We start from the raw sequence: 18,189 nt of genomic DNA on the forward strand, positions 1-18,189 counted from the left end.
TTCTGACTATTGAGCTATGGCACATTTCTCTATAATGGCTTCTGATACATACTGAAAATCCTAAAGGGCTTGACTCCCATATGGCTTTTCCTACATTATGAGGCAAATGGGAGGGACTCCTCTCTCTCCTCAGTACATTTGGTTGAAATGAGCTCTCTCCTGCAGCTGGTGGGATTCTTGCTGCAGATAATGGCACTGTAAAAGTGAGCCATCTGCTCCTCCGGTCAAAGTGGCTGGATTGTTTCTTCTTGAACATATTCCCGGAAGGATAGAGAAAGTCAAGAGCAAACTGTAAATACATAAGTTTCTCATGGGAGGGGTGACATAAACATAAATCAGATTTACCTGTCAAACTGGTTCTCTATAAATATTTATGAGTTTGAACTATAGAAGAAATATGAGAACCCCTTCGTTCAAAGGGCATGTGGGGTTGGTATTCTGGTATCAGCTGTACTGAGGCATTGCCTATTGAAATTGGATTATGGAAAGATAAAGCATAATTATGATGTATTTAAATTAAATGTGTCTGGCTTTTAGTCCTTTGGTTTCTTTGCATTTTGGGCATATCTTGAATATACTCTTGCAGTTTGATACTAACATCACTGTGGAATTCTGCAAGTGGGTGTTTGTTAGTCTTGTAAAACTGAGTACTGTTTTCCTCATTTTTTTGTTTTAATCCTCTCTGGGTGGAACAGGCAGTGATTATGGGTTTTAATAATTCCACTTTTGTTTAGTGAATTTCTCTTTACAAAATTAAGATGGAGGAGCTTTGTCTGTTGAACTGACTTGAGAGAATTCTGGAGAATGACAAAGGTGGATTTCTGAGAGGAAGGACATGTTGGATTTGTTGCCATTGATACTCTAATTCTTTCCTCTTCTCCTTTCAGTGAAAGGGCATCATTGATAGAGTAATTTGTTAAAATCACAAGAATTAAGTACCCATAAAGTGTAACACAATCTTTAAGTAACAAGACACCTCTAAAATCAGTAATTCTATGGAAATAATTGTATTTCATTATAAACGGTTCCTTAGTAACTAAGAAAAATACTATTCATGATTGAAATATTCACAAACAATAAGGGAGACTACCTTTCACAGGGATGTAAATGAGCGAGTGAGAAATAATCAGACAGCCAAGAGCACGTAAATGGTGCTTTCTGATGCACTGGTGTATTTGTGTTAACTTTCCAGCTGCCATGACAGGGCCATGTTAGTCAGTGAATCCAAACATATCCCTCCAAATGTATTCAGTGTCTTTTTATGCTGATTCATCTAGATTGACATTAAAAGCTGTGTATGTCAGAAGGATGCCACCTCCTCCATATATACATTGTCACTTTGAAGAAAAACAATTAGTTTGACGCTAGTGGAATAGTTACTTTTTTGTGGTAACATGAAGTTAATGTTAAAAATGTGAGTCTGTACTATAATTAACTTTAAAGTGACAGCTGTCATGCCACACATTTCCTTGCTTAAATGAATAATATAAGAAATATTTCCCTTATTTGGGAAGGATGTGAAAGACCTGGAAATCTGATGCTTTTGATAATACTTAGCTCAGTTTTTTTACCTAGCTCAGCATATTAAATAACCTCCTGACTCTCATAATTGGAAAGGAAATTTCATTCAAATTGCTTGTGCTAGTATTTCAATATGGCCTCAGGACAAAAGCACTGCTTGGGGGAGAAAAAATTTTTACCTCATCTTCTGAAAAACTTTTTATAGAATAGTCTGTTGGATTGCATGGAAACTTAATGGATATTTTGCTCACTAATGAATGAGTTTTGGGGAGCTTCCAATACACTTTCCTTTACAATAGATTTGTGCTATTTAAATACAGTGAAAGAGAATGGTGCAATGAATGGAAGAAAGGTTTTCCTAATATCCCAAAAATATTTGTAATGATTCAGGCAATCCACATGGATTGCTGGTAATTTCTACTTTATTTGGGATTCTGTGTAAATCATATTTTACATTAATTTTGAATACTGTTGGCTCTTTTACTCCTAGAATAAAACCCCCAGAAAGGGTCCTACAGGGTTAACACTGAAGTTTTAAGCCTTGAAAGCTCTTTGTTCCGATTGAAACTCTCCTGTATGAACATTTGGCTATTGCCCAGGACAAACCAGTTTTTCAAGTCAAAACCTTTGTGGAGAGGAAATGAAGCAACACACAAATCGTGGAGGATTTAATGAATTATCTTGATCCTTCAAATGAAAGAGACAGCTGAATGTAAGATAATTTTACGCTGATGTTCTAAGTAAGCTAAATGAAATACTAGGGAAAGAGAGTGGTTTCAGGAGAGGTACGAGGAGAAGGGAGATTCTGAAATTCACAGAGGACACTTGGATTAGATTGGTGCTACTATGGAAAGCAAGGCAGAAAGAGTACAAACTGGCACGTGTTTGGCCTGGAAATGTGCAGTTCTTGTATTTAATTGAAGTCGACACATTTGGGTTTTGGAATCCTTACAAAGTCTGTGCATCTGCTTATTTCAACTGTCGTTTGTCTCTGACAAGTGCCTTTTAAATCTGAGCACCCATCAGCTTAAAGCTGTGAGGTGGCTCTGCCCATGCCATCATGTTACTCTTTACAGGCCCTTGTTCTTTGAGGAGGTGTGGAGTTGTGGTGAGGAGCAAACTGAGAGACACTTCTCTGGTGCGGTTGGATTGCTGTTATTTTACTGGCAGCTGAGTGCTGATGTTAACAAGGAACTGTATGTCTGTATGTATGGCCAAACTTCGCGAACGAAGATTTGGGAAGGGCTCTCCCCACGTGCCCTTCCAGCCTGCGCAGTGGATTTTAGGTGAGGCTCAGCGTGCGCAGAACTGGCCCCACTGTTTAAGTCCTGAGGTTCATCTGCCACGGCCGAGCAAGCTTGGACAGTGCCAGTGAAGTCCTCAGGACTAGAACCTACAGCACCCGGCATTTCCCAGGAGGTCTCCCATCCAACTACTAATCCGGGGCTGACCCTGCTTAGCTTCCGAGATCTGATGGGATCGGATGTCAGGGAGGCATTTAACTGCCCAACAAGGAACTGTACACCTTAGAGAAAAATGGTTTTTATAAAAAGCAGACATTATTTAAGGAATGTAGGGATACAATGTATGGCATGTTCTCTTCTATCACATCCACCTGCCTGGTCACAAATGGCTTAGTTTTCAGCCAGGTGCTGAACACTTTTTATTGGCCACCATCATACTGAGCAAGCAAACATTTCTTCAAAGCATGAAGGAGAACACTTTTGAAGTGATTTGATTCCATTTTTATAGCTAATTATCAGATAATCCCTGAATAGTTTTTCTCACTCAGTAGCCCAATTATCTTTTCACCCCTCTGCTATTATTTCGAGGACTACAGAGGAATACCTAAGTGCTCTTTAGAGTAGATTTGCAGATAAAATAATATGCACTTCTGTAGTGAAATGTCATAGTTTCTTCCAAGCCTTTTTAAAATTCAGTTTTAAAGACTGTTTTGGTGTGTTTGCTTTTGGTTCTATGTCAGCTGAAGGTGGAAGGGTCCAGAGAATTGGGATTCAGAAGGGGGATACTTACAAATCCTGTGCAGCTGGGTCTTTGTGCCAGATGTGAAATCCAAGCCACCTGATACCTGTCTCTCTTGGCTATCATTTTAGGCAATGCTGTGCAGTACATTGGTTATGTTTTGAGATTGTCAGCTTAATGAATCACCATCTTCTCCACAAAAACACCTCAAGTTTGAGGAGTTGGTGTTTGACTGTTGTATTTAATATGAGGACAAAGCTTAGTCAAGTATTGAATTATCTCAGCAAATATTACGCTTATGCAGTGGTATGATGCTTCTATGAGTCTCCCCATATCCATTACTACCTGCTGTGTTTACGTAGTACTGAGCATATAATTTAAACTACTTCAGAATTAATAGAAGATGTAAACGTCACTACTCGTGTTTGATGCTGAAGGAGTTACTTTTGGTGTCGTGTGACACTGCCAGGGAGCATGTGCTGCAGGAGAGCTGCCAGGACTCAAAGCAACCTGAGCCTCTGAAGATTAAAACCTTCTGCAAGCACACATGAGAACAGTCTTTCCCTGAATCTTTGTTTTCTGAGGAAACCAGCTTGAATTCTGCCGTGGCATTTGAAATTACTTATTTCCAGTGTATTGTGTGTTTTCTTGTCCTTTAATTTTGTTCCAGTCTTGATTGCATGGTAAATTGGTATGTTACAATTAGCAGACTTAATTTAAATTGATCATGAATGCTATTTGATTACCTGACTTTGTGTAAGTGTTTGCATTTGTCGTCTTTTGTCTTCATTTTTGTATATTCTGCAATTTTCATGGGTCTCATTTGGTTTCTTGCTGGTTTAACAGAACCATTTCATTTGGTTTCATGTGGTAGAACAGAACTGGTATGGCAAGAAAGTTGGAATGTTACAGTACTCAGCTCCCAGAAATGTATTTTACAACAGTCTTTTACTTATACAGAAATAAACTATTGTTACTGAACAGTCCTTTCTCTGCTGTGTCTCAGAGAAAATTTGGGCTGTGTTTGCCTATGCTTGTGAGTTGGAGCTAAAGTTTTTACATGTCATTTGTAAAAATAATGCTTGCCTGTTCTTAGTTCATTTAGATATGAATAAGTACATAAAGCAGTCAAAAAGCTTTTAGCAGTTTCTTCATTTGTGTTATAATCCAATTTTAAATTAGGTGCTTTATTAAATATCTGCCTTTTTTAATAGCTATGTAAATTATAGCTCTGGTTTTATTAGGTTTTAGGTTTCTTCCCCCAATTTCTTTTATGATTTTTGTTTTGTATCATCCATTTATTTTTGATACATTCATGTACTTCCTGCTGTCTACCATCTTACTGTAAGTGGAATTGATTTTGATTTTGCTTTTCAGCCTTTTTCAGTAGAATAGCTCTTAAAAAAAAAGTTCACTTCCGTAGGTGATGGCAAAGTGCTTCACTGTTTGAATGGACTGCAGAAAGCTTTAGCTGTCAGCTTGTGGCTTCTAATGTTTGTATTTTTCTTCTGCTTAGTTCTGTGAATCGTTGTTCCAGGTTCAGCCCACTAAAATCTCAAAACTCTGCATGTATATCTATTTGTAGTACACATCTGTATAGTTATTAAACTGGAACAGCCATCCTTGTATGAAAAATTGATGACTGTTGGATAATGAACATTTGGCTCAGATAGCAAGTAGGCTTTACACAAAAGAATGGGGTTTAACATGTAATCAGGATTGATTGTTCCAGAAACTTCCCCTTGCTGGAGATCTGAGAGCTGCTCTCTGTGCCAGGGCAGGGTCTGCACCCTGGGCCTCCCCCTCTTCTGCCTTTTTTGGTTTTGTTGTTCCATTAACATGAAATGCATCCTACAGGTGTATTTTCTTATTTAGTTTTAGGTTATTTGATCTGATACACACTGCAATAGAGTTATCTAATGTGTTTTTGTAAATAATTTTTTCATGTCTTTTAAAGTATGTTGTTTTTATCCAAGGCAGTGGTTTATTGACAGACCTGTCTCCATAAATAAGGACCACATAACTGAACATGAATTGCAGCACGTGAATTTATACCAGTTTTACTTGCTACACTGAGCATTTTCAATGTCCACAGAACTTCAGCTCCTGTCTGTTCCCGTCTTTGACATTCAGAGCCAACTCTTACCTAGGTAGCCTTTTGCCTCTCTGCCATTCACTGAGTGTGTTGATTAGAAGGGTCCCAAGCAGCATTCCTTTTCCCATAGCTGAAGGGAACAAGCTGAGCAATATGTATTCTCTCTCTGTTTTGGATTAAAGCACGCACATCTCACCTTTGTCTGGCTCTGATAGGGAACTTCTCTGCTCAGCCCTGGTTGAGTCCTGGCAGGCAGAGATCGCACACTCCTGCCTAAGTAGTCCTGAACAAATGTCAAAAATTTTTTATCCTGCTTGCTGAGATTACAGCTTTCTTTAGCCTGGATATCTTCCTAGTATGTCCATTGGACTACTAGCAGTCTACCTTAGCACACTCATGCACTGCTGCTGTTTATTAGAGACATTTTTGAGGATTTTTCTCCCATCTTTGTGTGTGTGCAAACATAATGAGCAGCAAATTGTTTTCAGTTCTTCTGTTTGAAGTCCTTTGGAGGCTGAACGTTTGTGTGTGCATGTATTTTAATACTTTCACAGGAAAGTGATTTTCACCTCTTGAAAAATGAACCTTTCTTCATTGGACAGACTTTTAGAAATATCCTGCCCTTATAAGAAACTTTGTTAAGCTGGTGCTGGTTTTTTTCCTGATAGTTTTATTTTGTAAGAAGCTGCTAAAAGTTGGGAAATATTATCACTTTAGAAAGAGGAGGATCTTGTTAATGAAAACAGAAAGCACATTCTCGCCTATACGTGTCGAAGCAAAAGTATAAATTTAAATGATCATTATGAGGTAGACAGATTGACACTGAGACTTTGATCTTGTGGATCTACGTTATTATCTACTAGACTTTGCCACTGGGGATGAATTTGAGAATTGTTCACCTATTCAATGAATATTTTTTGATGTTTTGAAACTCTGAAAAATTAAAAAAGGGAGAATGGCAATCCCAGTAAGATAGAAGAGCAAGGTTCTCCTGGCACCAATGGTTAGGGCAGTGCCTGGGTCAGAAAGGTGGGAGGAATGAGAGCATTGATGTATCAGTGGTGCAAAGCATGATGATATATGTTGCAGCTTACCTTAGTGGTTTGGGTTTTTTTCCTTAAAGGTCAGATATTTTGGTCCCTTTAGCTTCTGCAATAAATCCACAATATCTCGAAAGCCTTTCTGTCAAAAGGCATATAGAACTGAAAAGTTGAGGGATGGTGATTTTACACAGAGCTCCCTAAAATGGTAATGAATTAGTTGCAGATCAGGACCCAGGGAGAAGATTTATTGCCTAACATCCTCTCTCTGTTACCTGCTCTTCTGGCACATTTGTCCAGATGTGATGCCATGTTCTGTTCAGGATTTTCTGTAATCTACTGGAAGCAGCTTGCAAGTTAAATATGCTGGAGGTTCTTAAGGAAGTTGATGTCCCTTTTGTCCCTTGGAGAGCTGAAGGCTCATCTGCAAAATAGCAGAGGCAGGAGGGATGGAAGAATGGCTTAGCACCTGACTGAAAGCCAAATCAGAGTTGTAGTTCCAGCTGTTGGAAAGCATATCATAAGCATATCATTCTGCCAAGCAGGCACAAACCCTGAAACTCTTCAGTAAGGTTGTTATTGTTAATCTCTATGGTTGGAAAGATGAGTCTCACCAACAGAGCCAAACCTTTCCAGTGGAGCTGAGGAAAGCACCTTCAGAATATATATTTTTAAAATTTGGCAAGGAATTCTATTGCAAACATCCTAGTCCTGTGTATATTCAGAATGTTCCTACCCTGGTTATTACTCTGTTTGATTGTGTGCAAATCCATGCAGTAAAGGTAACTCCCCTGACAGTCTGATTTGGAGATTATTTCTAAAATATTGTATTGTTAGAATAGATTTAAAATTAGATCAATAATTTATCCTCATGCTGAGGTTTGAAACTGTAGGTAGCTGATAATGAGATAATTTATAACATTTTTTGATTCTTAAACTAAGGAAATGCCCTGAAACAAAAGGAAGAAAACTGTTCACATTGAGTGCTACAAAGCAACCAAATGACTTTTCAGATTATTTTGTGCAAGATTTATATTGAACCTGGAAAACTTTGTTTTCATTTTCAGCTAATTTGCTTGGTTTTCTGGATCCATCTTTGAGGAGAGTGTTTGGATTGTGCTTGTTACGTTCCACACCTGTATATAATTGTACACTACATGGTTAGAAGATTTGAAACAGTATAAAATCATTCTCTCATTTCATTCTCAAATTTGTTTACTTAGATTTTTTGGAGGAAAAGAAATATGACAAACTTTCTTCTGTGAGAATTGCCACGTAGAGACTTATTTAAAAGCAGCTATGCTACATGAAGCATTTAATAATAGATTTGAAGGAAATGGGAAATGAAAGTATGCAGTTATGCTTATCTTTCATTAAATCATCCTTTCGCACTTTGTGATGTAGCTTTGTGGCAGTCTAATGCATAACACAACTGAGGTAGGAGACAGGAATGTTTGAGAAGGTCACTGTATGTTTTTGCCCATTAAGTACTGTTTATATTTATTCTGGGGTCTCTCTTCCATAATCAGAGATCTTTTTCTTGCTTTTTTCCTTTCATATTAGAACAAATATAGGCATGGGCGGGAGGAATATTTCAGATTAAAGTGGCTTCATATGTTTGAGAATGGCTGTACCAGTCATTGTAATTTGTTGTGACATCTCATTTTGTTTGGCTCTGCAGTTGCTCCTATGTTGTTAATAATGCAAAAGGTCTGGACTGTATAGTGTGGTGTAAGCAGGTGTGCAGCAGCCTCAAACATTAGGCAAATTAGACATAAATTTGGTGTTCACTGGCAATTTTAGCCTTTTCTTTTGCAATTTCTCCACTTGAGGTGATGCTGCTGCTTCAATTTGGGCTCTAAATGAAGTAGAAGCATTTATCTAACATACAGCTTGTTTTAGATGAGAGGAAAATGGTCTTTCATACAATAAGGTAATTCCTAAGTACCAAGATGTTAATCTTTCTTAAAACAAAAGAACCGGTCTGCACCCAGTTTGCTCCTTGCTTTGTAAGTCTTGCAGGGCTCAACTCCTTGCTCACCTCCATTACCGTGTTAGCATGAAAGAGGTGTTGTTCCTGTGTTCTACCCCAATGCTCTCTTTTGATATCTGTACAGAAATGCAACCCACACTTCACAAGTTGACTCTCTCTTTTACTTCTGTGCTCCTTGTCTCACAGAATCCACATCTTTCCACAGTCATCCACACAGGGACTCAAATTTACTGGTGCCAGCATGAGGCGTGGGAACACCCCTTAGCATGTATCTTACTTTAGAAGATACGGAAGGGAAAGGCTTCAACTCGGACTTCTCACTTGTTTCCCGACAAAGTGAAATTGCCTTTGCTTTCCAAGAGACTTTCTCATACATAATAGATGACTGTGCAAAATGTCTTCCTCTGAAGAAGCTCATACATTGCATGTATGGAAATTAATATGGAACAGGCATTCAAAAAAAAGGGAGGGGCGATGAAGCTTTTCATCCTTCATGAAACAAACACCCCCGAACACAGAATAAGTCTCCAGTACCCTGGCGCAGATGTCAGCTACAGCAAGCCAGAGAGCTGTGCAGTGTTCAGTTATGAAAAAAATACTTTTTTGTCCAGTTTGTTTTGTCTCATGAGCTTCAAACCAACAGGCAATGGAAGTTTGAGTAGAGCCTGGCTTGCTTAGCAACTTGCATCTGTTTCTGTGGTTGCAGTAACTACTCCATGAAATCTTCTTGTGGAAGAGGATCCTGCACTGAGGCAGTTGGTTTTCAGTGTTGTTTTTTTTTCTTTAAGGTTAAATTCTTTAAGTTCCAGAGTTCAATCATATTTGATGTTCTTCAATAAGGTAGGCAAAACAAGAATACTGCAGTCCAGTCTCATAAAGGAAGAATGGCAGGGAAAGACTGTCTAGAAACACACTGAAAAAAAGGTTCCTCAGTTGATTAGTCTTGGCAAGGTAAGGGAAGGGATCCAAATTCAGGATGTTTTCTTGCTCACGAGACTTTAATGGCATGAAATAAGTGCAGTTTTCTTGGATGATGTTGGGAAGAAGATAGTTTTGTGTCTGTTGTGATGGAGACTCTGCCTGCAACCTTTAAGAAGTTGTTTGTTGGACTTGTGCTTCCATCATTCATGTCATAAGTGTGTGTAACTGTATTTCTTTATGACAAAATAAGTGTTTATTGTAGGAATATGCAATCTACCAAACCTACACCATGAATAATAACACTTCCCTCCCCACTTATTCTAGGATGAATAACTTTTAAACTATTCTTGAATGTGAAAAAAAGAATCACTTGAACCAGATGCTTACTTTTCTATTTTCGAGAACTAATTATCCCTGTTGTTGGTAGTGCTAAAGCTTACAAAATTGCTTCCATCTTTGAATTACTATAATTAAGACAATAACTTCCACATCTAGTTAACGTTTCTGCGCAGCTGGTGCATTCATTGACATGCAGATTTTGGATTTTGTAAATTTTCTGCCATTGTGAATAAAAATTTTAAATACTTATTTTCATTTCCAAAATGTCTGTTTCTCGTAAAGAATTCTTTGTAAAGCAAATCAGCTGAAACCAAACTTCGGTAACATTAGAGGAGAATCTGGGGAAGTTTGGTTAGGTGATACTTCGTTGTCGGAAAATATTTAACCACAAATAACTTTTGTAGATATGATCACTCTGAATTTCAGATCCCAGTTTGTAGGGATTTTGGATCAGTGAATTGAATGTCAAATCTGGAACAGGTCTGATGTTGAACTTGTGAAGTGTTATTTTGAAAGAGGTTATTAGTTAAAGTAAGAGTTAATCTGGCACTCTGACAGACTGAGGTGGTTTGTAAAGCTAAAACTGTATAATAAAAATTTTCGTTTGAGAGTTGGACTTGATGATCTTGGATGGACTTTTCCAACCTTAGTAATTCTATGATAAATCACTAATATGAATTAAATGCATTCATGAACATTAACCAAAATGTAATTTAAGCTATATTTTTTTCATCTTATTTCTTCAATTTGATTTCTGTCAAAGTCAATGAGAAGACTTGTGCAATCAGTGCTAACCTTGTTTACTTACATATTCAGCAGCTTCAATATGAGAAGTTCTATAAATTCAGATATATTTTGAGAAACTTCCTTGTCATTCATTTCTAATAACCAGCAACACTATGAAATTACTTGATAGTGGTGGCTGGTTATGTATTTTTGAATTGTTTCTTTCTGTGGCTCTTGCTTTCATTGCTTCATGGACATTAATGAGTTTTGCTCAGTGAGTTGAAGATGTCCCATGAGTAAACTGGTAAAATAAAGAATCAAATATTGATTTATGCTGAAACTGAAACATTGATTTCCTTTTCAGACTAAATATGCATATGAAACAAGGTGCACTCTGGTGCTCAATTTGTGTGTGGGGGCAGAGAAGTTTAGTTGGGGTGTAGCTGAGGAGCCCCTGGGCTGTGTGCAGCTCACAGGTACGCTGCTAAATGTGCTCATAAATAACTCTGGCCAAGGGTGCTGGCTCCCAGGCACATTTCAGTGGGTCCAAAACCAGTGTCCAGTTACCAGACCCCTGTCCTACGTCCTGCAGTGTTCAGTTTCAAGAACGCGCTGGGAGCCCTTCAGAACATGTAACAAATATTTTTACTGCAGGCAGAGAAGTTCACTCTAGAAATAGTAAAAGCTCTATTTCCATAGTGATGCAAAGGCATTGTTTCAACTATTCTGGTATTAACTATGTGTCTTGCTGTGTGTGTTCAGAACTAAATCAAGTTGCTCCTGTGCTCTCACAGATTTCTGGGCTGGGGTTTGTCTGGGGGTGTGGGGCCGCAGGGGCACAGAGGGCGCAGCACCTCCAGATCACTTTGCTGGTGGAGCTCGACCCTACAGCTCTGGGCTGTGCAGAAACTCTGTGTTATTAAAATCGTGTTGTGCCCTACCTGGAAGACATAGAGGGGATTTGTTCTCTGAAATTATGAAGTGGGGTCTGAGGGGAAAAAAGAGTTAACAAGACCCATGGCAAATTGTGAGAGGAAAGGTGGGTCAGGGTACGGGTCACTCCGCATTTAATGAAAAGCAGAACTTTGGCTTATAAACAAACAATAATACTTAGAATCTCTCTGGACTGGTTAAGGACTTTATTTTTCCTAGTTAAAAAACTTGGAGATGTCTAGTCAACCTTTTCTTCTTCTGCTTTCTCCTATTACTTCTGTTTTCTTATGTAGATTGAATTCATTTGTTGAGCAAGAAAACACAGAGTATTGCTTCGAGAATTTGAGAACAGCAATAAACAGTAATTAATGCAATTTAAAGGATTAACAATATGATCTCCTCATTATCACTGGCCTGGTAGCTCAGGTTTGAACCCAGACTGGCTGGCTAAAATGCATCTTCCAGGAAATAATTTTTTCTTCATTGAAACTGTTCCTGCCAACACTTAAATTGACAAGTTTGAATTTCTTTGGCACAAAGCCCTGGTTAAAGCCAGCTTTGCTTCTTTCATATGTAGCTGTTCTTCTTTAGGAAGTACTCAAATGCTATCATAGTGACTTTTTTGGGGAGAAGCTGAAGTCACAGACTCACAGAATATGCTGAGTTGGAAAGAATCCACAAGGATCATTGAGTCCAGCGCTCAGCCCTGCACAGGACCATGCCCAAGAGTGACACCATGTGCCTGAGAATATCATCCAAATGCTTCCTGAACTTGGTGCTGTGGTCACTGCCCTGGGGAGCCTGTTCAGTGCCCAACCATCCTCTGGATGAGGAACCTTTCTCTAAATATCCAACCTAAACCTCACCTGACACAACTTCAGGCCATTCCCTTGGGTTCTGTCACTCGTCACCACAGAGATCAGTGCCTGCCCCTCCTCTGCATGTTACCTCCTCCCTTCCCCATGTGTTTTTTTTGTGTTTTAGTGATTCCCAGAACTTCACCACTCTTGTTCTGCATTTTCTCTAGGATTCCTAGATCTGTTAAAGTGTTGTATCTGTATCTGCAGAGCTCTCTTCAACCAGTACAGTGTATGATTGTATATTTTCTCAACATGCAACATGAATTTGAGAAGTTAGGAGTTCTGTTTTGTTTTTAGTCTCTGTGTTTAAGCTTTGCCTTATTACCAACACACATAGGTCATAAAAATGGCTAAACAGGCCTGAGTGGTGTTTCCCCTTTGCAGATGAGAGATCCAGGGAAATTGAAAGTTATCCAATTTTGAGGGTGTAAAGAGAATAATGTTTTATTCCCAACTTGGGGATAGGCTTTCTCTTCAAACCATTTTCTCCTCTGGATACATTTGTGTAAACCTGACCTATTTTAAGGAGTCTCAGCTGTACTTGCTCTCCAGCCACTTAACCCTTTCTCTTCTGGTTTCTTATCTTTGCAAAGAGAGCAGAGAAAATGGGTTCATAAAACTCTGTTCAATTTGGCAAGCGCAGTCAAGCAGTTAGAAAATTCTGAGTTTGGTTTCACTTTCCCTGTTATGCTGTGGTTTAAAATATACCAAGTTTCCATAGCCATCTCCAGACATTGCTGGGGTAAAAGTGTGCTTTAAGAACTCTCTTTAGCAAAGAGATATGACCACAGAGAATGGAGCTCTGTTTTCTTACTGTAGTAGTGTATTATGCTGAGCAAGATCTTAAATTTTTATGTTACATTTTATAGTATAATATCCAGGATTTTTAAAATTTCTTACGTAGTATAGAATATATCTTATGGTAGAACACTCAGGAATTTCACATTGTGAGAAAGATTTTCTGGTAATATAAACAATGATTATCTGGTATTAGTGTTGGAATTGAGTATTCGGGTTTTTTTCATTGGTTACTGGAATAGTGTAACTGAAAACATGTTAAAAATATCCATGAACTGAGATTTTAAGCTTCTTAAAATCAGGCTGTTAGTTTTTCCATATGATGTGCACAATGGCAATCAGGTTTTGGATGGACCGTTTTTGAATAATACATGAATGTAAATGGAGATTGTATGGAATCAGTTGGGTAATTTTGAGGAATGCTTTAAGTACACTAAAGAGCCTGAATAGCAGTTAATGGTGCTTCAACTTTATTACTGTTTATTATAGTTGGCAGTTCAGTTGTATTTTTTTCTGCATCAAGTTCTCTAGTTTCCTATAGAACAGCAATAAAAAAAGCTTACAAATAATAGTAGTCAGATGCACTGTATCCTGTGGCAGCAAAATAGTTTTGCATTAAATTGTAGTTCTTGGCAGTCTGGGTGTGTTTATTGTTGGGCAGCTCCAGCAGATCAGCCGGTGCAGGAAGGACCCAGCAGATGTCAACATTTGGGGCTCTACAAGCAGAGGTTTTCCCTGTGCCTGGGGAACCCAATGTGGAGCTTCACAGGGCACTCCTGGGGTGGGGTCAAGGAGCTCCTTGTTGTCTCTACTCAACCTTTCCGGCTCCTGGCTATTGTTCCACCTCCATATCAAGACCAATGTGATTTTAGTTACCTGTTTGGAGAACTTGTGAAGGAAGCAGAAATGTTTCTGCCATCTAGAAAGCAAGCTGGAGGTACAGTGAGCAAATGTAGGTAGCAATAATACTTGCTCAGTTGTGAGATATTTTTGGGAACTTCAACTGTTTGCTCTGTTTAAACAATAGGAAAAGTGGATATCACAAAGTGATTTAAATATCTAGTTGCTTTTGTTCACAGCTCCCATGGTTTAAAAATGTTTCTCGTGCCCATTGCAATTTCTTTTATTATCTTTAAAGCTAACTGCTACTAGCAATCACAAGCTGGGAAGCAAATGGAGGAAAACATACTTCTCTTAATTTGGCTCAGTTCTGAAACTCTACTGGGAAAAAATTAAATCTGAACTGCCCTAGAAGTGTCACTTTCCTTGCTCGAAAAAAAGTCACGTCAGCGAGGGGAGTTCTTGTGGCAGAGGAGTGTCTGAAACTTGCTTTGCAGGGTTTTCCATCAGTGTTGCCACATGCATTCACATAGACATTTGAATCCTAAGTTTAGTTACTAATCCTGCTGAATTGTGCTAACAACTTTGCTTTGTAATTTCAACTCTGTCTTAAGGAATATGCTTTAGTTCCTTACAGTAACAGTCAATAATTGTAATGGATTTATTTGTTAGGTTGGATATTAGTAAGAATATTGGCAGCACTCGGGTATTTTACATATTTTTGCTTTTTGTGATATTTGTAAAGCATGAGTTGCACATACTCTGTGAATCAGGACTGAGTTATCACCTATCTCTAGTGGCCTGTGCATCATGTGCTTCCAGAGTATTGAAACACCTGTTGCTGCTTTTGGTCCTGTACATTTACTTCTTTGCAGGGTCACTTCTGAGCTTGAGAGCACAAGGAAATACAAACCGAAACACTGAGATTGCTTCTTAGCTGAAAGATATTCTGCAGGACTTGCCTGCAGGTGCTGTTGTTCATCTGACCATCCCTTAGCGTTTGTGTTTGTTTCTTTCAGCTGTCGGACAAGCAACAGAAAGAGTTTGATTGTAACATCCAGCACGTCTCCGACTCTCCCACGACCACATTCCCCTCTTCATGGACATGCAGGTAACTGTAGGACTGCTCTGCCTGGGAATCATTAAGGAAAAACATCAGTAGTCATTGTAGTGAGTTTGAACATATTGATACTCAACTTAAAATATGCCTTTTGGAACTCATTTTGACAATAGTTTTCCACCTTCTCTAACTTGTAAGAAGGTCCTTTGAGTTTCAAGATAAATGTTTTATGTTCTGTGCTTTCTAGTTTGCTTCCGTATCCATTCCGCACTCTTCCTTGGGAATTCAATCCTCTTACGTCCTGCAAAAGAGCCTGAGATGGGAAATGAAGTAAAATAAAATTGGATAAATACATTTAATTAAATATCTTGCTTTGAGTCTCTGAGCATGGTTAATCTGTGCCAGTGATTTAACTGGTTCTCATGAGAAGGAACATCCTGCTTGTTTCTGTATGCCTCTGGCAGCTGTGCAGTGTGCCATTTATGGTCTCTGTCTGCTGCTTAGAGCAACATGAGGTGTTTGAGATTGCTTGCTTTTTTTCCTTTTTTATTTTTTAGTATTGCTGCCAATTGTACGATGGCAGCAACTGTGAAATGCTCATTTCAGAGCACATGGGCAGGTGCTTGTTATTCATTGACATGGAGTGTGTGGAGATGTTCTTCCTCTAAAGAAAGCAGGGATGATTCTTCAGAAAGGGTCACACATGCAGATTCAACAGCTTGCCTGAACAGCATGTTCCCTTGATGTTTCTCTTGCTCAGGGAGGTAGGGGATGTGTGACTGCAATGTTTTTGCTATTCCAAAATGCCAGAAAGGATGGTTGGGCTCCAGGTATGGCCCTTACGGGCACCAATCAGGAGCATGAAGCATCTTGAACATTTGTGTCACATCATGCACAGTGGAGCCTGTCTGGAAGCACATCACTGTTGCATGTAAGACAAGTAACACTGTTGTTTTCATTATAATCAGACTTTCTTCCTCCTACGTGGCAGTATGTTCTGTAAATGCTTTCTGGAGATTGAAACTAAGGAAATGCTGAGAAAGAACAGCAAACTGATAGTAGCTCAGCTAGAAGGACCATCTGCTTCTGTTTGCATCTCGAGAGGTGACATCCAGCCTGTTGAAAGGAAAAAGAAGGCCAAAGTTATTGTTCAGGGATACCCATGAAAGCCTCATTCACTCTTAAGTTGTCGTGAAAATCTGTAACATTTGCTTGGGATGCTATAAAAAGTGCAGTCCTGGAAGGACAGGAATTTGCTTTAATTTTATTGTTTTTGAAAAATAATCCATGATTGTCAACTTAAAATGTTAACAAAATCTTATAAGTGATATATTAAAATGATTTTCTTTTTGCTTCAGAATCTGAAATAGAATGCAGGGCAAAAAATGTGTATAGGGCCATCCCTTTTCACCTCAAACTCCCTTGGTTCTCTTGTATGTGATTATGACAGTCATAGCTTTGTAAAGTTTGGTTTCAACAAAGCATTTTTCTTGGTAGAGATTCCCCAAGTTTTTATATTGTGCTTTTTACTTTGAGTTAATATATATGTTGGTTTTACAAACTCTGAATTAGCTGTACAGGTGTTAAACCGAAGAAAAGAAGTGTCCTTGCTTGGCAGATTGCAACAAAATGTTGACATGATCATTGCTCAGGAAACAAATACAGAAATTTCCATGATAGACATTTACATTTTATTTTTTTTATTTGCTTTTCTGTCTATTTCAAAACCAAAAAGTTTCTCCTGGTGGTTTGGATGTTGTTTCAGACTTCACAAGCTTATAATTTATTAGAAGTGTGTGAGTCTCTTCTAAAAAGAAGAATAATGATTCAATGGAGTGCCACCTTACTTTGACATTAATTGTCAAATATCTCTATTTTTCTGTTTTGGTGTTGCATATGGCATTTAAAATTCTTCATTAAAAGGACATCTCTTGTGACCTCAAAGAGTAGCCAGTAGAGCATAGGAAGGTAAATTAATTGTAGTTTGAGTTCTTTACCAGTACTATATTTAGGAGTCTTCCCTGGGAAAAAATAATTTATTCAAGAGACAAATGCAGATGAAATTTAGAATAGAGTTACAAATATTTTCTTAAGAAATATCATATATGAGATGTGAATTTGAGAACAGGCTGTGATATTTGTTTAGTATTTGAAGAGAATCTTATAAATCTGTTTGTTCAGGCTATGCAGTGGTAAGTTACTAAAAAATGCTGCAACCTCTTTTGTCTTGAACTTTTGTCTTGTCTTCTTAATGCCCATTCTGAAGCTCTCTTACAAATTAAAGGAACAACAAACATGCAGAGAAATCAGGGAGGCTTTCTAAAATGTTTCTATTCAGAAACCACACTAAAATAAAGTCCTGTATGGCACAAATCCCAGGAGATATTCCTCTGTGTGTACTGTAAAAGTCAGTGGGTGAGATATAGCACAGTTGTCTTTGTCAGGCAAACCTGTCTCCTAATGAACATTGATCCAGGCAAATGCACTTACTATCTGAAATAGCATCCCTGCAAGATGCCAGGCAATTTCATATCCTAGGAGATTTGGAGGAAAGGTATTACTTAAGAGATCTCAATATTTGAAACAGAGGTATATCCAAACAATTTTAACTCTGCCATGAAATCACCTCTGAATGAAGTACACTTAAGTGTGCTAGTTCAGTTTTCAAACTGTATGAAATAGCATTTTCTAAAATGAGACAGTACCTTGGTATAAAGAGCCTACAGATTGCCAGCTTTGCAGGGAAGTTACTCTGCTTGTTTAGTGCCCAGTTTTAGGAAATCAAGTTTGAAAATTTTGCCTTTATTCTAAATTCTTTTACTTTCCAAATGAGAGAGGAGAAGAGGTACATTTGTTTCCATTTCTTTCAATCCATTTTTTAAAATCTGAAAATTGCAGAGAGGTTACACTGTGAAGGTGAGAACTGAAAAGCTTAAAATCAAAGAAGTATTGCCTTTATAATTCAGTAGTAAAGAGAGAGGTTCTTACAGATGGAAAATTGAAGTTCGGGCTTTTTTAAAATTCACTTTCCGCAGCTGTAAGGTAGCCAGGTTGCTCATTGGCTTCCATTGGAGATACTT

General features: G+C 38.3%; 1 protein-coding gene across 3 annotated transcripts in view; it reads left to right on the forward strand.

Moving 5' to 3' along the window:
- The window catches only part of MAST2 (microtubule associated serine/threonine kinase 2), a 186,784-nt gene that overhangs the window by 103,782 nt on the left and 64,813 nt on the right, over positions 1-18,189 (forward strand). For all 3 annotated transcript variants that reach the window (XM_071565756.1, XM_071565757.1, XM_071565758.1), the window contains one exon: positions 15,069-15,160. In XM_071565756.1, coding sequence (XP_071421857.1) covers positions 15,069-15,160 — 92 coding nt within the window. The remainder of the gene's footprint in view (positions 1-15,068; positions 15,161-18,189) is intronic.

Source organism: Pithys albifrons, chromosome 10 (assembly GCF_047495875.1).
Source record: "Pithys albifrons albifrons isolate INPA30051 chromosome 10, PitAlb_v1, whole genome shotgun sequence".
In the NCBI taxonomy this organism is placed as follows: Eukaryota; Metazoa; Chordata; class Aves; order Passeriformes; family Thamnophilidae; genus Pithys; species Pithys albifrons.